The sequence below is a fragment of the Pinus tabuliformis genome, chromosome 3_2 (assembly GCF_031772625.1).
Source record: "Pinus tabuliformis cultivar Carrire ecotype Pingquan chromosome 3_2, CPIR1, whole genome shotgun sequence".
Taxonomy (NCBI): domain Eukaryota; kingdom Viridiplantae; phylum Streptophyta; class Pinopsida; order Pinales; family Pinaceae; genus Pinus; species Pinus tabuliformis.
The window spans coordinates 167,711,096-167,731,753 of record NC_142302.1 but is presented as its reverse complement, the minus strand read 5'-3'; the positions used below and the strand labels follow the sequence as shown (position 1 = coordinate 167,731,753).

General features: G+C 38.6%; 1 protein-coding gene across 3 annotated transcripts in view; it reads left to right on the top strand.

Moving 5' to 3' along the window:
• The first annotated feature begins 1,308 nt into the window (after nt 1–1,308).
• Nucleotides 1,309–20,658, top strand: part of LOC149180322 (protein PSK SIMULATOR 1-like) — a 200,142-nt gene continuing 180,792 nt past the window's right edge. The window contains exons 1-2 of one of the 3 annotated variants that reach the window (XM_089416021.1): nt 1,309–1,631; nt 2,983–3,417. In XM_089416021.1, the coding sequence (XP_089272147.1) occupies nt 1,557–1,631; nt 2,983–3,417 (510 nt within the window). In that variant the 5' untranslated portion in view covers nt 1,309–1,556. Of the gene's footprint in view, nt 1,632–1,847; nt 3,418–20,658 lie in introns of all 3 variants that reach the window. The other 2 variants (XM_089416022.1, XM_089416023.1) reach the window with 2 other exon arrangements.

The window sequence follows — 20,658 nt, the reverse complement described above, 5'->3', positions numbered from 1 at the left end:
GGAAGAACTCTATCGATTCAAAACTGTCCAAATGATTTTGTACTCAAGAGATAAGCCCATTGAGTTGTGGTTCATGGCGAGGAAATTTGGCTATCATGTGGCAAATAACCATCATTGAATACCCTAACACATGAATGATTGATTCCCACAAGTTTGATTATTATTAGTCCTTGCTATAAGGCCAGAGCCTAAGCTTGATTATTTAATGTCTCACCTAGTAAGAAGATACACAATTTGCATTGAGATCTAAAATGACCCCTACACTTATTGGCCCTCAAATGCCCATCAACATTAATGAGAAACAAGTGAATAAAATTATCGAATTATTTTGTATATCTTTTTTAAAATACATAATGAAATACACTTACCATACTATTTATATATCTTAAATTATTTCTATAAGATACAAATCTATGTTTTAATAAATTATATGTAATTGGATTAGTCAAAGAAATGGAATGGAATAATTCTCCATAGGTAAAAGCTAGAATATTCGAAGATGCAAATATTGAAGTTTTTCAACTTTTTCTTTAGAGGGGTAATGAGAAAAAAAACATTGAACTTTACATAATCCTTGTGACAATATCTTGCATTAGTCAATCATTCTTGTTTGTAATATATATGTGTCCCCTTTGGCTTAGACTCAGTCTAACTTTGAAAAATAAAAATAAAAATTAATATTAATAAGATGAATAAAATTTGAAAATGGCATTTCACATGGCCCATGAGAGAAGAAGTCATAGAGAGACTTAGTTTGAAATCTCTGTGATATTATACATATTATTAATAATAAATATTAATATTAATAATAAAAAGATAATTTAACTCACAAAATATTAAAAAAATAAAAATAAAAATTAATATTAATGATAATGAGATGAGTAGGATTTTAAAGATGGACTTTCACATGGCCCACGTCATAAGAAGTTATAGAGGGGCCTAGTATGAAATGTGCCGGGTATGTATGCACTTTTCTGGCATATTGATGTGTGGTGTGAGGAGGTATAATGGGATTGGTGGTGGGTTGACGTAATGCGAGTGCGTCCCGTCGGGACCCACAAAAAATGGGTATTTATGTCCGCGTTTTCCCTCAAAACCCTCTCGACTCTTTGGACCCATAAAAGCCGTTATTGAATTGAATTATGTGTGTATGGTTTGACGGATTCTTCCTTCCGTCCGCTATTTTGTCGCGTCAACCGCCGCATTTGTCGAAAGCAAGGAAGGGTTAGCAATGAATAGGTTGGCGCTGGGGTCAAAGGATAGGAGTCTAGTCGTTGCGGGGCTGCTACGGCAAGCGCCGCCGATTACAAGGCTGGGAAGAGGAGAGAGAAAGTTATGATGTGGTAGATTCAATTAACCTCCCAGGTGGGTTAGAGTTAGAACCGCGGTCAGCCTTGACCAAGCGCTCCTATCCCACTCTCCCCCGATCATACCTGCCCCTGCTCCCCCAGGGCAATTGCCACTCTTTCTTTCTGCTGCTTATGCTTCTCAGTGCTTGCTCGTCCGATACATTATTGCAGCAATTGTTTGAACTACTTTGATAAAATTAATAGTAGATGGAGCAAATTCGGAAAAGGATTTCCAGGAGACGCAGGAAGGACAAATCCAATCAGCTCACCGCAACAAGCATGGTGCAGATTTTTCTCTAGTTTCTGAATTTCGTTTTCTGATGAACACTTGATTAACATTTCGCTTTCTTTCTTTAATTTCGCTTGATTTTCTTGTCCCAAATCCCGGGTCCCTGTAAATTGTTTCTAAAACCCTACGGCACTGTAATTATAAACGAATTAATAGAATAAATAATATATTTTTTTTGGACTTTTTATTTTTATTTTTATTTTTAGCAGAAGAAGAATTCTGGTTACTTTGCATATGCGATGCGATGACGCGATGGTTTCAAAATCCTTCGAGGTTTGACCAGAGAGTTTTGCGTTATTTCTTGGCTTTTTGGGGGCGTGCCTTCTATTGATTGCAGTTTGATTCTATGCCCGCTCGACTGCCTTGATCATTTCCTTGTGTTGTTTCCAGTGAAATTGGTTCATCCTTTGTATATCTTGTCAAACTTCACAGGGCAAATCTACACATTTGTTTAAATTGCTTGCTTTTCTATTTCGATTGAAACTTTAGTGGAAGAATAAAATACAAGGTTTTGCAATAATATATCTAGTTACGGACGTCTCATCAAAATATTCAAAACAGCAGACGGTGCAGAAGATACTGTTGAATCTTTCTTGAATCCCAATAAAGATAAGAGGTTAAGGAAGTTTTCCATATTTTTCAAAAGTCACACAGGATTTCCAGTTTCAATTACGGCACATAGTTTAATAAACAGATTCAGCGTTGGACAAGAAAAAGGAGCAAATACGCTTCTTCGGTTTGTGTGTTATTATTTTCTTCGAAATTGAGTGACAGTGACAGGGTCATGCAGTTGCAGTTGGTCTATGTATCAAAGGCGAATGCATCCTAATGAGTTAAGGTCGTTGAAAGGTTACAGCGTAATGCATTGATATTAATTGATGCTGCCCCATGTTCGTGATGCAACAATTTGGAATCTGGCTGTTGGGTTCTTTACTAGTAGTACTGGATTACAAAGGGAAGACTTTACTTTTGTAATGGATAGTGCCCATGCCCACGAAGGAAGCAAAGAGAAGATGCTTTTGCAGATGAGTATTGCGAGGGGTCAGTTTTATGGGAAAATCGAAAAAAGAAATAAAAAATGCGTATGACGCCCAGCATTTCAGTCAAGAGCTCATGTCCAATCCTGTCGTCATTTCCATCCATCGGCTCGTTTACTGGCTTTGTTTTCTTGTGGCTTTCTCTGCTTTTTGCCTTGTATCCTCAAAGCACAAGTAGAATTCAACTGCAGATTTTCCATCCTCATCTTCTCATCTGTATTCCATATTTTATTATACTGATTACGGGTACTTTTAGGTTAGCATTATCCCAGCTTTGTAACAATCGTAAAATTTCACTGGCAAATAGAGTAAGGTGATTTGTACATCACATACCGACCTCAACAACGAATTGAATATGCGACGGGCTGCAAATATATTTCTCAACAGAATGGGAGCAATTTGTTCTAAGGGATCAACTGTTGACAGCTCCTCTGATAGCAATTCATTTGACATGAATATGCATGGCCACCCTGGGTTGCCTCAATTACCGGGAGTGGGGTTCCAATTGACTGGGTTTCCATCAAATGTTCCAAGCAACATTACATCTCCTATAAATATCGAGAATATGGAGAAAGAGCTGCAAGAGCAGAAACCATTTTCATATCAAGAGATGTTAGTTTATGAGAATGTGCATCCTAGGAATGCCCAAGGAGAACCAGAGCAGTTATCAAGGGTCCCTTCAAGTAAGTCCAACACTACAAAGTCAAAATCTACGGCAGTGGCCAAAATAGGAGTAACCAAGGTGTGAATGCTTATTTCATTTCAATTGCCAGTTATAAATCTTGTCTACTTCTTGATATTGTCTTTTGCAAATGATACTGATAGACAATTCTTTTTAGAAAAAATGATTATTTTACACATGACTACGCAAGATCCTCATATAAATGTAGTGTTTTGGTACCCAGATCAAGTGATATATTATATTTGATCTTCCAATTTTTTTGAGAAAATTGCTTTTATGCACCATTGTAGATCATGTAGACAACAAAAAACCTGGGATGGTTAAGTGCATTTATGTGAGCTCTTAGAAGTTAGGTCTACCATTATTCTTTCTCTGCTTTTGATTTATAGTCAAGTTTTTTTGGCTTGAGGAGCTGCAAAACAAGATTTTCATCATGTTGAAACTGTTCCAAGTGAAAAAACACAGAAATACGCAGTTATTTTGCTTTGAAGTGCATTTCACATGGCTTTACATGTCAAGCATGAGGGTTTCTGTGATATCAAAATAACTATTCTGACACCTCCTTTTTTGCTAATCACAGTGCATTCTAATTGTGTTATGTAAGCCATCCCTCTTCCTATTTCAATGCAGATCTTTCAACGCATTTCTTATGAAATGACATCCTACAGCAAATTTGAAATGGGAGTCGAGAGCTGCAATGGTAGTTTAACATGCCTACATTCCTATTCATATACCTTGTTAACGTGTAAGCCAACACTAAATAAGTCTACATTGCAAATAGCGTAAGGGTTTCCCCACCTGCGTCCTGCTTCTCTTGGTGATGTCTACGAGGCTGAGGGAGAGAGGATTCAGTTCTTAGAAAGGGAGTTGACCTCTGACGCTAGTCATGAAATTAAAAAATCATCAATTTAATCATGACCTGGCTTCATATTTCAAAGAATTCTTCAATTTATGCATGTTTATGAAGCTGGGGGGGTGTGGATTCAGTTCTTCGAAAGGTGGTTGACCTCTGAATCTAATCATAAAATTAAAAAAAATATCATCATTTTCAGGATGACCTGGCTTAGATTTTCAAGAATTCTACAATTTAAGCGCAAATTATCTGCACTACTTTTTTTGACAAACTTTGAAGCCCGTTGAAGCAGAAGAACACACAGACCATGAGAATCCTCCAGCTTGTAAATAGTCTGCAGTCAGGAGAAACATAAATTTTTAGAGAAGCACAATGCAAGGTGAAAATCTGTTCAGAAGGAAATACGAGCAAACAACTTGTAGCATGCCCTTGATTGTTTGATCATCAGATTTGAAAATAGTGTGAGAAGACAAACACAGTTTTGTGAGCAAACTATTCTCTTAGAACTGTTATTGCAAACAGTGAGTGACCCCAGCAGTCTCGCATTTGTAAATGCCAGAAAATAACTGAGCAAACTTGCTGATAGACCCAAAGAAGTGAGCGACAATGACAATCTCAATGGAGAAATCATTTGTTTGATGGAGCAAAGGTAACCCTAAAATTCAATTTAAGATTAAATATTAAGATGTTGGGTCGTTAGTATAATTAATCTGAGTCACAAAAATACACTGGCAAAATTTATCCATTGTGGACAGTTTTGATGGAGAATATTGTAATATTTCAAAATTTCCGAGGGATAGTAAAAGGCATAGAAGTTAAACCTGCAGATCCAGATGACATAGCTAAGTTTGAGAACATAAATAAAGAATCTTTTCTGATTTTAACTCTGTTTATAATGGAACATGCTATTTCTTTTGACAGAGTTTCAAGCTTGTGTGATTCAGAAAAACACAGAGACCATGAGAAATGATAAATCTGTAGCCTGTAAACAGATTTGCAACAAGGAGAAACGTAAATTGTTAGAAAAGTGTGAGGCAAGGAGAAAATCTACCTGGAACAAGAGTCGAGCAGACAACATGTAGCATGCCCTAGATTGTTTGACTAGACATGAAAATATTGTGAAAAGGGAAACATGGTTTTGTGAGCATGAAATTCTCTTAGACATACCTGCAATTCTAGACAGTGTGAGACCCCAACAGACTCACAATTGCAAATGCTAGCCAGGCACTGAGCAAACTTGTGAATAGATAAAATGCAGTGAACAACAGAGACGGTGTCGATTTTTAGAGAGAAATCAGTTTGAGAAGCAAAGGTAACCTTAAAATTCCAGATTGGATTGAGAACAAAATGAAAGAAGATGAACATTCAATATTGTTGATAAGATAGATAAGATAATTTTATCAATGTCCAACAAAAGACCACAAGTAGGTCAATGGGACTGCTAGATACAATAATATTAACACATTGTTGGAGCGTAAATGGCTGTGCTCAATATAAAAAGGAGAAAAGAAGATATAACCCAAGATATAAAGTCTAACATTTGGAAAAGAAAGTGCTGATGTGAAAACTGAAGTGATACATGAACCACTGAGGGTGACAAACAACATGCCTTGTAGGGATGCCTCGGAGGAGAATGCAAGGGGAATGGGGTGCATCTCAGTGATCACTGGATCTGCCTGTTGAAGATCAGGAGGAGCTACACTCCTGCAGGCGATTCGCCTCTGAATATGTGTGTCTCCTATCAGCTGAGGCAGAAGGGAAGAAACTTGTCATAGAGGATAGCCTGGAAGTTCTAGAAGATGAGTAATTTGTGGTGTGCCTTGTCGTCTCATGGGAGTGGCCTACTTTTGCTGTTTGGGAGTGGAGGTCTATCAGCTGGAAGGATGTGGGCCCTATCATGGGTTCTGAATTGGCAACTCTGCAATGGTCTTGTTGGAGTTGCCAGGAGATTCCTCAAGATCCCATCAAGTTGGGCTCTGTTAGAATGGTGTTGTTGGCTGCTGCTCCCTAGTGTCCCTGTTGGTTGGTATATACAGAAAAAATGATATAGTGTGAGTGGTGTTCAATTGGGGGGTGGCTTAAACCTGGAAGAATGAATTCCCTTTGCCTCATAAAAGTAGCCAAATACCTTTGGTTCTAACTTCTGGTACTAAAATAAGATAGAGAGAAAGGTCTGAGACTCCTTGAAGAGGCAATAGATGTAGAAAATCCACGAAATTCTGATCTGCTAATATGAACAATCTGAACACAATTTTTCTTTTCACATAGACACAGAATTTCTCTACCAAATAGCAGTGGAATAGAACAGAAATAAGATGCACAATTTCACAGAAGAAACAACACAATTTTCTAAGGATCCCAACAGGGAAACCCTTGCTTGCTTCACAATTTTATTGAGGAAAACTGAGCAATAGATCTGATACAAATACAAGCTTGTTTCAATCTGAAAGTACAACGATTCTCTTGCCTGTCTGAGGCATGAAGCCCCTGCTTGATAGCTGGTCTGCTTCCTCCTTTGTGCACTAGAGGCTTCAATTTCCTAGCGCAAATCCTTAGGAAATAACTTAATAACCTCCTATTTCCTAGCGCTGGCTGAGCTCCTATTAGATAGGGAATTTACATATTTCTATGCGTACTCCAAGTAGAAATTGCCCTCCACAATAATTCGCACAAGGAAACCTTGGCCCATTCCTCCACAAGCTCTCTTGCTCACAAACTTGTGCTCAAGAATAATGAATACAAGGTGTGCCTTCAATCTCCTTATAAGCACTTTGATTTGGCTATTGTTAGGGAGTTTCTAAATTAGGAAGTTGAACTGGAGCTGTTCTAGTTAACAAAAGTCAACACAACTAGTTAACTGGGTCATCCTAAAATTTAGGAGGCTAAACATTCAGTTCCAGATCTAACTCACACTAGAGGACAGATAACTCGGTCCTCCACAATCTTGCACTATTGAAGCTGCTTCTTGAACTCGTCCACATCACCAGAACTCATGCATGATTAAGAAGATCACAAAATTTGATTCCTTGAATTAAGGCACAAATCAAGGAATCCATTCCTTCGCTACTTTTCAACACTCCCTCTTAGCGAGGAAGGGATTCTGTACAACTCCCAACTTATCTTTGTGATGAACAAAATTGCTTCTTGCCAATGCCTTGGTTAAGATGTTTGCTGTCTGCTCCCCTGTTGGAATGTACGGTAGCTTGACTATCCCCTTCTGCACACAATCTCTAAGATGGTGATACCGGATCTCGATATGCTTTGAGCGATCATGAAACACTGGATTCTCAGAGAGTTTAATGCAACTCTGATTATCACAATGTATCATGGTAGGCTCCATCCTTTGTCTGAAAAGTCCCACAAGTAACTTCCTCATCCAAATAGCCTCGCAAGCTGCTTGACTAGTAGCCATGTACTCGACCTCTGCTGAACTGAGTGCAATTGATCTCTGCTTCCTGCTGTACCAAGAAACTGTTGCTGACCCAATGCTAAAGATGCCACCTGAAGTACTCTTTCTGTCTGTGGAGCTCCCTACACAATTTGCATCTGTGAAGCCCTCAAGCCTCACTCCATCAACTTGTTTGTACCAAAATCCATAGTCCACTGTGCCTTTGAGATATCTCAACACATGCTTTGCAACAACCCAATGCACTTTGGTCGATTCCACCATGAACTGACTCAGTTGGTTGACTGCAAAACAAAAATTAGGTTGTGTGTTGACCCAGTACATGAACGACCAAATGAGCTGCTTGTATATTGTGGAATCCACTCTCTCTCCTTTGCCAGCATCCACCTTCCTCCAATTTGAGACTAGAGGTGTGGCCATGGGCTTGCAATCGTGCATATGAAATCTCCGGAGAATCTCTGTTGTGTACTTGCCCTGCCCCATGAAGATTTCACCATCACCCTGCCAAACCTCCAAGCCAAAGAAATAGTGCATAAACCCCATATCCTTCATCTCAAACTCCCTTGCAAGGTCCTCCTTGCAATCTTGGATCAAGCTCTCATCTCCAGTCAGTATAAGGTCATTGACATAGAGAACTAGGGTGAGCAGAAGTCCTCCAACCATGATGTAGTACTAGTTGGCATCTGCCTCACTCTTAGTGAAGCCCAATCCTTGAAGGTGGTTGTCAATTTGAGTGTACCATGCTCTCGGACCCTGTATGAGCCCATAAAGATCTAAATCTAAATCAAGATCCTAAATCTAAATCTCGATATCTAAATCTAAATCAAGATCTTCATCAAGATCAAAATCTGCTGGACGACTCTCCACTACCCAATCTCATGTTGGATCAATGTCTTCCAACACAATGGGATCTGAATCAGGTCTTTTGTTCAGCAAATGGTTTCGTCTGAGCCGGAGGTTGTATTGGACATAAACTAGATCATTTAACCGTTTTTGATCCAAACGGTTTCTCTTCTTTGTGTTACTTGGGAGCAAGAACGAAAATGGGAGCGGGAGCGACATTTTCAGAAGCTCCTGGTTTGGGAGCGAATCCCAGAGGAGTTCGATAACCAATGTCACTAACATCAAGGTACATAGAGGGATTGGTGCTCTTGATTAAATAAGAGTTCCATACCCTAATACATGACAAAATTCAATGGAAACATTGCAATCCTCTAATCCTGAAATCCTGAAAAACTGATAAGTCTGCTGGATTTTGAATGAAATCTAAAATTCTACTTTCTCCATATGAAATCCAATGAGGCCGAAACCACTCTCAAACATCCTGAGTCATTTCATGGTAATGTTAAAAATTTAAGTAAAAGGATGAAAATGAAGATTAAGGAGAATGTCACTTTTACTTTAAGAATTTAACATTACCATGAATTTGAATAGCATATCAATAGTAGAGAGCATTTGAGTGTGTTAAATAGGGTTTGGGAGGGGGAATGGACCCCAAATGACATTTAGCAAATTCATATAACACCTTGGAGTCCAAAACAATCAAAAATCACCTTAAAAATCCATTAAAAAAATATTAAATTGCTGTTTAACGTGTTCTGGGCAGGCTTTTTGTGACTCGGCCGAGTCATAACAGAAACAGTACGTTTGGCCGAGTCAGCCATGACTCGGCCGAGTCATTGAATGACTCGGCTGAGTCATGGCTGACTCGGCCAAACGTACCGTTTCAAAGGTCGAGTCATGGCTGAGGGTATCGGCTCAGATCAACTCGGCCGTTTCGGTATCGAAACGGCCGTTTTTTAAAACAATGGCTGAATCTGAGGTGCTGGCTGTGATTCCTGTTTGGGAGCAAGTAGCCCCTCCTTAGGTACTACAATCTGCTCTTGCTCTAAGGAAACTCTCAGAGCCTGATCCTCTTGGAATCTCATATCTTGCCTGAGAACTATCTTCCTAAGTCTTGGAAGATACACCCTATATGCCTAAGATGTCTCACTATACCCCACAAAGATACCCTTACCCTCTTGTCGCTAAACTATGGTTGTGGCTGAATCTGAGGTGCTGGTTGTGATTCCTGTTTGGGAGCAAGTAGCTCCTCCTCAGGTACTACAATCTGCTCACGCTCTAAGGAAACTCTCAGAGCCTGATCCTCCTGGAATCTCACATCTTGCCTGAGAACTATCTTCCTAAGTCTTGGAAGATACACCTTGTATGCCTAAGATGTCTCACTATACCCCACAAAGATACCCTTCTCTACTATGGCATCCAACTTCTTCCTGTTATCTCTGGACACATGATAATAGACGTTTGTGCCAAAGGTTCGGAAGTGTGAAACATCAAGCTTCTTGCCTGTGAAAGCCTCCTCTGGTGTGACTCATCCAAGCACCTTGTGTGGACTCCTGTTCTGCAGAAATACGGCAGTGTTGCATGCTTCTGCCCACAAGAACCTAGGCAGATCTTGATCATGCAACATAGCTCTAGCAGCGACAACAATACTCTTGTTCTTCCTCTTAGCCAACCCGTTCTGTCGAGGGTTATGAGGTGCTGTCAACTCTCTCTTAATACCTTCCTTTGCACAAAAATCCTTGAAGGAATTGGAGATATATTCTCCACCATTGTCACTTCTTTCACTGCCTTGATTTTCTTCTCGGTCTGCTTCTTTACTAGTGCCTTAAACTCCATGAACCTGTCTAAGACCTCATCTTTCTTTTTCATAAAATAAATCCAAGTTTTCCGAGAAAAATCATACATGAAAGTAACATAATACCTGTGTCTCATCAGTGATGGAGAAGAAAAGGGCTCGCACATATCTGAATGCACCAACTCGAAAATCCCTTTGGCTCTGTTGTCTTGACCATGGAAGGAGGACTTGGCATACTTGCCAAGTGTACACCCCTTCCACACTTCACTCTTGTCAAGGTCGCTTGCTGGTAATCCTGAGGCAATCTGCTGAAGAATCTTCAGTGCCCCATGATGCAAGTGTCCCATGCACCTGTGCCAAAGTTCACCAACATTTGCACCTCCTGCCTTGCTGCTCAAGGCTGCATCTGTCTCTACCTGCAACTTGTAGAGATTCTTCACCCTCACACCTATTTGCTTCACTGCTTCTGAAGCTAGATGCTTGAGGTAAGCCTTACCTCTGCTGAAGATGACATCATACCCTTTATCCTCAAGGACAACTACTGAAACCAGGTTCTTCTTCAACCCTGGAACATGGAGAACATCTTTGAGATGAAGAGTATTACTTGACTCCCTCTTAAAGCTGGCAATACCAACTCTCTTCGTAGCATACTTGCCATAATCTCCGAGTTCGATATTCACTTGCATATCCTTCTCATTCAGCTAGTTGAAACATTCCCTGTTCCCAGTCCTATGGAAAGAGGCTCCTGAACCAATATGCCATGTACTGCTCCCTACTGAGCTTGCCATGCAGGCTATCAATGAGAAGTTCTCGAACTGAGAGGCAAACTCATCTACCTCAGTTGATGCAACTACATGCTCCTTATTCGACCCCTTCTTTTTTTGGTTAGGACACTTGAAAGCATAGTGTCCAAAAATATGGCAATGGAAGCATTTGATCTTACTTAGATTTCTCTTCTTGTCACCCTTTTGACTATTCTCGCTCTTCCATTTGCCTTTCTTTCCTTTGACTTTTCCTGCAAGAGCAAGATTTTCCTCCTTCTCCTCAACCTTGGAATCCTTGCCACTGTTGCTAGAAGTTTCAACTAGTCTGAGACAAAGCTCCTCCTGGATGAAGTCACTCCATAGCCTTTCCCAATCCAACAACTTATCTCGTCCAGTAATGCATTGAACAAAAGTATGCCAATCTTTGGTAAACCCATTTAGAGCCACACACACCAGCCCTTTGGCTTCTCTCCAATAGTTGCTAGCTCATCACGAACTTCCTGGATTCTGGTGAGATAGGTAGTTAGTAAGTTACACTCTCACCCTTCTGTATCTTGATTGTCGTCAACTTCTCTTTGAGGACCATCTTCCAGTTCTCGGAAGATTTCTGGTAGAGCTTGACTAAGGCATCCCACATGTCCTTAGCTGTATCTTTGTTTGCAACATGAGGGACTACATGATCTCGAAGTCCATCCAGGGTCATCCTTTTGGCCTTGGCCATTTTCCTTTGGAAGAGCCTCAAGTCATTTGGATCTATAGGCTTTGCAACACCTTGCTCAACGAAATCTTTCTGCCCAAACTCGTCCAACAAGAACAATATGCAGACCTTCCAAACACCAAAATTTGAAGAGCCATCCAATCTATCCTGCTATCGCAATCCTAACCCTGTGTTAGTTGTCATCTTGAAGACTATGTGCTAATCGATTTCTGTTCACTGTTCTAATACCGTGTAGAAAATCCACGAAATTCTGATATGCTAATATGAACAATCTGAAAACAATTTTTCTTTTCACATAGACAAAATTTCTCTACCAAATAGTAGTGGAATAGAACAGAAATAAGATGCACAATTTCACACAAGAAACGACACAATTTTCTAGGGAACCCAACAGGGAAAACCCTCGCTTGCTTCAAAATTTTATTGAGGAAAACTGAGCAATAGATCTGATACAAATACAAGCTTGTTTCAATATGAAAATACAATGATTCTCCTGCTTGTCCTAGGCTTGAAACCCCTACTTGATAGTTGATTTGCTTCCTCCTTCTATGCGCATTGCAAACTATAGGCTCTGATTTCCTGTCACAAATCCTTAGGAAATAACTTCCTATTTCCTACAACTGTCTGAGCTCCTATAAAATAGGGAATTTCCCTATTTCTGTGCGCACTCCAAGAAGAAATTGCCCTCCACAATAATTCGTGCAAGGAAACCTTAGCTCATCCCTCCAAAAGCTCTCTTGCTCACAAACTTGTGCTCAAGAATAATGAATACAAGGTGTGCCTTCGATCTTGTAACACCCCTCCATTGTATGTAAAACTTTGCTAACCTAAGCTAAGAAAAGCTAAGTATGATGTGTAACAAGAAATGTAGATACTTTATTGTGAAATAAATAAAATAATTTAATCACTTGGAAAAGCAAGACACCAAGAGATGATATTCTTGCCAAATCCCATTGGTGAATGGGAAGGGATAATTCTTTCATGATAAGACTTCTAGATCCAATTCTAGATAAGCTTAATGGATTGGAGATAAATATCCATTAAGCTACTTTTAGCTGAAGAAAGATACTAAGTTAAGAAAAACATAGAAGCCTTGCGGGAGAGAAAAGCAAGCTTTTATGAGGAAAAGCCTCACGGGAGATAAAGGAGAGCTTTTCTGGGAAAACCCTATACAAATGGATAAAAAGATCCATAAAAGCGAGACACGCTAATGGAAACCATATCATGAAAGAGGGTATTAAATACCCATGGAAGAGATCAACAGGAGGCAGTTGATCCATGGCAAGAACTCTCGGCTCGGGGGTGAACTGAAGGAAGTCAGTTCTAGGTTGGGTGGGGTGCTCAGTTTTCCAAGTGACATCCTTTCAGATAATCTGGTTTGCATGGGATGTTTTGTATGTTGACTCCTTACTCTCTATGTTGTCAATTCTGTAAGCATCTAAGAGAAATTGCTTAGGTTGTTCTTGCATATGAATTGATTGAATAATGTGCATGTGACTGCTATGCATGAGTAGAATTGCCTGTGTTAACTTTGGGTATGAGATGATTATATATGGGCGCATGTGACAACCATTACATATAAATTCAATCCAAGTTAAGATTAGTAAAGGAACATAATATGTGGATCTTATGCAGTATTGGTGCTATCTTATCTTTTGTTTAAGATAGTGAATAATTATGCTTGAGACAACTAGGTAAATTGGGTAACTATGGTTAAGGCTTGAAATTGTATAGCCTATGGTTCAAGTTATCTATGCTATGCATTATGCATCATGGGGGAGGGAAATTGCATCCAATGAGGCTCTTTTAACTAATTGTGCATATTACATAAGATATACATGTTAGCAATACATTTGACTATGGCAGTAGGACTATGATCATGTTATAGGCAATGCTAGCTATAGTATATTTATGATAAAGTTTCCATTTATGCTGGTGTTGAGTTAGCAAAGGAAGGAAGTCTTTATGCATAATCTTGTCCTGTTGAATGCCCATGATTGATTGTTCCTCCGAGTTGTAATACATGCATAAGGGTGGATTTGGAAGCTTGTATTAAAGTTCTATTTATTGAACCTAATAGTCCACATCGTGGATCCAATGGAGCATAGTAGGTAGTTGGTGGCATTGTGCCACGAGGGTATGTGACAAATGGTATCGGAGCTCTAAGTTTAAACATCTCGGGCTATGGGCCAATCCGCCTCTGTAAGATATGAATAAGTTGTATGTCTTAATTTAGGTCTTACACTTAGGTCTTACCCAATTAAGAAGTTTTATGAAGGGTTTGGTTGTAAATTACCCTAAGACAAATATTCCCGAATCCATAACAGTGGAAATAAAAACCTAAAATGATTAATTGAAGGGGGATGTTGAAGCAATAACATATATGTTATGCTATATATATCTATTATATTGAAATCAAAGATAAGGTTGAACTGGGATGGCTAAAGGTTGATACTTTAGTGAAGAGTGAAAGCTTCAATATTGCTTGTCAAAGCATGTAACTAACTGCGTTTTCAAATGCATAAAGGGATAAATTAAAAACTGAAGAAGTTCGTCTTTTGGACCAAACCTTCATCCTATCTAAGTTACACAATATCATGAGTCAACTCAAGCAAGTGTGTTATGGATGTAGCCAGCAAATAACATTTTGTGCTCCACGTGTTCATATAAGCTCCTTGTTTAATACGTTTTCTCATGTTCATATAAGTTTAATGCGAAAAGCTGCATTAATTACTGGAATTGATTCCCATGTGGAATTGCTATTGATTATGGGGTCATATAAGAATTATAATTCATATGGGCATATCCGCTAGTTAGTTTATGATGGGTCAACAACATCGAAACCATCCAAGTGACATTTTACCTTCGAACAGTTGCCGCTCGAGCGAAATTGCGAAGTATATGCAAATGAAGGTTGTGTTTGTAATGGAATTAATACCACTGGGAAATATCAGAGAAGATGTTGCCTGAAAGTTTTGAGAAACAACCGAGGCATCGAACAACTAATTGTTGCCAGAATATAGTGAGGGAATCAGAGGAGAGTTAGCAGCCCTAAGCTGCCATTACTATTGCCAATCACACGTTCAAATAGTAACCACAAAAGATAGCTGCATATAAACAGAACATCGATGTGTTGACTATCAGAAGCGAAGTAAAAAATTCAAGTTCCTTACTCCATATGAGCACAATAGCGTGTTTTTTTTTAAACGCACTCGTGTCACAATAGAGGCAAACAACACCAACTTTGTTAGTTGAAAATATTGAGAAGAGGCTTGTACACTCTAACTGTTCGTGCCTATTCCTCCATCGCATGGCCGATTTTGAAGGGATGAAGTGGAGCAATTAAAGGTAGTCAAGCCGAATGACACGACAATATTATAGTTATGGTTTGTTGTTTTTTAAATTTTCTTGAATTATCCTTAAAAGAATTTGAGTTTATAAGGCAAAAGGGTGTTAGATGCTGGTCCAGTGATAGATTTTAAAGCAAACATCACTTTCCAATTTAATTAACCAAGGAAATCACTTCTACGACCACTGTTTCTTTTTCAATTACAGTTCCGCCTTTCTACTGCTTTATCTGCTGACCTGGAAATGTTTGACTGCTGAGGAAGTTGCCCATAAAAGTATAAAAGCTTTCAACTAGATAATGCTTATCAATGAATTATCAACCACAGTTGTATTTTGCAAGAGATTCTAACTTTGAAAAAAATAATTTAATTGGATAATGTATTTTTGAGATTGGCAAGATCCATTAGCACTAGACGGTGCATGCAGTGGATACAACTTGACGCTTATCCTTATCAAAATGATTTTGCACATCTAATATGCCTCGACCTTCATATAAAATGAGCTCTTAGAGCCTTGTCAAGTAGTGAGGGCAACCATTTCGTGAGAAGGTTTGAGTTATCGATGTTGACTTTTACCTCCATTGGTAAGGAAACCATAGAGGATATCTGCTCGGTTAAACAACCCGTTCGAATCTTATGCAACAGTAATTGCGTTCCACTGAGACAATGAGAGGAATAGAATGCGCGGATTTGGGTAAGCAAACTTTTCTGTAAATAGTACTGAAAATTGTATTATATTTTGTGAAAACTTTCCATATTAATCATGAAATGAAGTTTATCTGATTCCGTTAAGAGTTTCCAGCGGGTTGAGCATAATAATAGAACTATTTGGTATTGAAAAAAAACCAGTGAACCGTCGATCCCCATTCCAAGTGCTTCAAAATAATTTCTAATCAATGACAAAAGTACAATCATCTAGATTGCTTTTTTTTTTGCATTTGGAGGAACCATTTCAAATCTTCTGAATATTCGAAACTCTGCATAAAATATTATACATCAATATCGTTAAAAGCATAGTCGATTTTTGGAAACAGGGATTCCTGATTATACAGGGATTTGTTGGGATCAATGCTGGCAGCTGCGACGAGATGGGGGAAAAGTGGCCACTTTCTTCTTTTTTGTAGGTCTGGTGCACTATATTATTGCACCGTTCACAACTCTTTATGAGAGATTGCATTCAAACGCTTCGCTTCTGAAAAAACTTAACCTAGTGTTTTTCTTGTTCGTTGCTACTCTAAGCACAACCATGCTTATTGGAAAACTATCTCGGAAAAAAAATTGATTACATGTCGAAAATTACATATCTCCTCGCACTTTTTCTGTTCATGGGCTTGGTAAGTTGCCCAGATGGGAATGGCTTCTGCATCCAAAAGTCGTGGGAATTTGTAGCACCCCTCCATCCTACTAATTCTTGGCAATAAACTCTTAACGCCAAATGCTTGGAGGGGCTTGCCAGTTTAGGAAAGATGAAATTGACATAGCGGTGGTGAACACTAGTATAAATGATCAACGCAAGTTCAAAAAAAAAATTCGAAACCTACTAGACATCCAGCGAATTGGGACAAAATGTGTATAATCAAATCACATAGATCTGCGAGAATAGTTATTTGAGCTATTTTCTTTATGCATAAAGCCTCCCATAAAAATAGGAATACCTCCTGAGTTGCTTGATTTACATTAATCTTTGAAGGTTGTATGTTATCCTTCATCGTTTTGCATACAATGAGTAATGTTCAAACTCAATGGTGTGCATACATGTAGGGCTTATCATGTGCTCTTGATGAGCTGCATTATGTGGCTGCATGCATGGAGAACTCAGATTTTCACTATTACCATGATTTAAAATTGGATTAATAGTCGAGATTGATAAATGAACAAGGTTGGATTTAATCCTTACACCTATATTAAATACCTCAAGTATTTGGATAGTTATAGTAGCAATATGGGAAGAGGAAACCTGAAAGGCTACATTGGAACTAATAACTCTGCAATGTGGAACTGTGGTGGAGTGAAGAGTAATACAAAAAGATAACCAACAATTAACATGTTAATAAGTAGAATGGTTGACTATTAATTAGTTACTTTTATTGTGTCTACTTATCGAGTGATGTGAAGATTAAAATTCTACTTATTATATGTTGTGAAAGTTTTTCAAAACTTAAGTTATTGTTGAATGCTCTTGTGAGGGCACAAAGACTTTATACCATAATTTAAACTTGATACTTGCATAGTTGAAATGTGCATAGTAGAGCGGGAGAAATAAACAATTTGGTAGTACTTGTAAATTATGGTTATTGCATCAGAAGTGGGATGCTATACCCACAATATTAATAACAGGTAGTACGTCTTTGCTATACCCACAATATTAATAACAGGTAGTACACCTGTAAGAAGAATATATATCATTGAGGAATGAGAAGGTTCAAATATTAAATGCCTCCACATAAGAGGAGTAAAGCATATAACCAACTTAGGAAGAATAATGGATATATTATGTAATAAAAGTTATGAATAAATAGGGAGGTGAATAAGTGATTGGATTAAAAATTTGATGAAATTTAATAATATGGTCATCATATCATTCTACTCATATTAAAATCAAATTATGAGTTTTATGATTTCTATGCAAGAACACAACGTAATAGAATAAAGTGAAGGGAAGAAATGTTGAACCTTTATGAAATAAAATGTTAAGTGTTTTCTTTCCATAGATCATGGACAACATCAAAAATAAAAGTATATAAATGGAAACTATATAAATCATCAGGTAAGAAGTCCATGACATACTATCAACATTAACAGAAGTTGATGGTTAATTAAGTGGGTTCCATCCTAGAATAAATTCTAAAGGTTTTGTTTAAAGATACCTATTCATAAAGGTTCCCATGAAAAATCGTTAAGCTCATGAAGGACATGTCGTTGTAAGAGACTATGTATTTGTAAAAAAATGTCTTTCAACTTAATATTTGATTGGTGCATCTACATGTAATGATGCAATCCATTTTGGAATGTAATTTTGCCTTTGGGGAAAATGCTATTGAAGGGAACTTAACCTTACCAGGTTATTATATTCAGTAACATATGCATATTTCATTGGACATGCATAGTTTGGACCTACATGTGTCTTTGAGTAAAACAATATCTAAATAATTGTAACTAAAATAAATAAGAAGCACAAATTTTATGTTCAAATCTAGATTGAACTAGGGTCAGAGTTGTATGCACACATGCAATACAACTTACTGTATGCGTGAAGACATCATACATGAACAACTTTATGACCTTCATAAGTAGGTCAATGGGATTGACAAACATTCTTAACAGTTCACTCAATTTCAATGTGTCATGGATGTGCATATCAATCCAAATATAAATGGATTTCTGTTAATAATAACCCATAAATAGGGACCTTTCCAATCTGTAGCAAGATAAATATGCTTTCAGTAGAAGGATGTTAGATCTTGCAAATGTACTTCTTGTGGGAAGGGATAAGATTACAATGATCTGTGTATATATAAACAAACTATACATGCTTATAACAATAGAAATGACAAACAGATTGGATATGGTGGTGCTGGATGCACTGGAAGTAGAAAGAGAACAATTCATAACAACCAAATGAATAACAAGAATGGTACACTAGATTCAGAACATGACTGGTTCGAATTAATAAACCAATCTGTGGTAAACCAGAAGTTTTCACATTAATATAGCCTATGAAAATCAAAGGATCTTAGGCTGGTAGTAAAATAATACACGCATCAAGTAAAATGGAACATATAAAATGTTCTAGACAAGGAAGAAAGAGGATAACAAACCAGGCAACAACTGGTTGCTAAAATAAGAAGATAATGACTAAGTGGTACTCGTAATCGAGGTGGTGTGCACAAAGATATTGGGATCTAGCAATCTAATCAATTAATTCACAATCATACTAGTTGGAATACATATGTTGTACCACTATTTCCTACCAAGCAATATTGGGAAGTTTACCTGACAGATTGCGTTGATAATGCTGTCTGGTTTGAAGAGGAAAACATAGCAATTGTTCATAATGGATAAATGAGTTTTATTCTTTTATTTCCAGGGGTGATTTAATGAAGTAAACACCCTAGGATCACACTCTGGTCAACACCTCAAGGTTCCGAGATGGTTAGATTGACCCTCAACTCAGTCTCAAAGGAGTGGCAATTCTTTGTCCAGAGCATCCTGGGCAAGGCGACTTTGCCAAATTGGGATGAAATGTGGGCAGCTCTTAAGAAAGAGGAGTTGAGAAGGGACTTGGTCAAGTGTAAACTTGACAGAAGCATCAGCAGTGGGTCGAAGCCCAAGGAGGAGGAAAAGAATGCAACCCTCACATCAAAGTGGCAGCAGGAGGAATGGAGGCGAAAGAAGGATGTTTCGAAGATCAAATGCTTCAGGTGTGGTGAACTTGGTCACTACGCAACACAATGTCCTCTCAAGAAGGAGGACAAAGATGAGAAGCATGATCTGAAGGTTGTAATCGCGAAATTCGAGGAGGATGAGTTTTCCATGACAGCCGAGATACCTCCAGGAGGGAGGTGGGCTGATTTAGAGTTGTAGTTTGAAAGAGCTACAAATGGGCAATATCCTTGAGGAGCCCACCTCTCGGATCAATTCCTTTGCTACGGGAGCCCAAATCTGAAGTAGATGGATGGACCAGTGCTAGTTGGTGCAGAGGAGTGTCGGAGCGACAGTTGCAGTGGCTAGGAGTGCCAGAGACTGAGCAGTGAATAGCAGAGTTGGCAGCAGTGCAGATTGCATAGAGCAGAGTAGTAGCGTAGAGGCTTTAGAGGGTCAGCATAGAGACTAGCAACAGTCAGACTCCAGCAATGAGATGCATCATACTGAACACCAGTTCAGTGATTTTGGATGCTTTTCTGTTGTTGATGCAGTAGCAACAACAGTTGGAGAAGGTTGCAGTGCAGATGCAGTTGGCAGTGGTAGTCTGCGCAGTGACATGGATGCAGAATTGACAGGTAGTTGCAGTACGGATGCAGTGTTGACAATGGCAGGGTCAACAACAGTACATATGCAACATTTGCGCAGTTGTTGGTGGATAGGATGTTAGACATTAGCAACGCAGAGGGAGATGTTATAGAATAGAGTAATACTTCAGCAGGTTGCATTGCTAGAGCACATTCCTTGCTAAGAGGGAGTGTTGATTTATGGTAGCATCAGATGTGCTCTAAGTCTCAAATTTTGCAGGGAGGCTTAGACACATGCCTTCTCCAATACCCAAAAATCGTTTTGGGAAATTCCACCTGGAGACCGTTTTATTAAAATAATTAATTATTTTTAATGGGACCCTAAGTCTAAACTTAGGAAATTAAAATAATTAATGGGTATTAATCTAAACTGTGGATGTAACTTCTAGAAGAAGGCGGAGATCAAGTCAATATGATCCTAGCCATTGATTAGAATCTAATCTAGGCCGTTGATTGATCAACGAGAAGATTATAAGAGAAGGCTTAATGGGCACTTGGAGAATATATCGAGAGTTGATTAGTCAGATCGAATTGTTGAGGCTAGAGCAGCGCAGTGATTTCGTGGT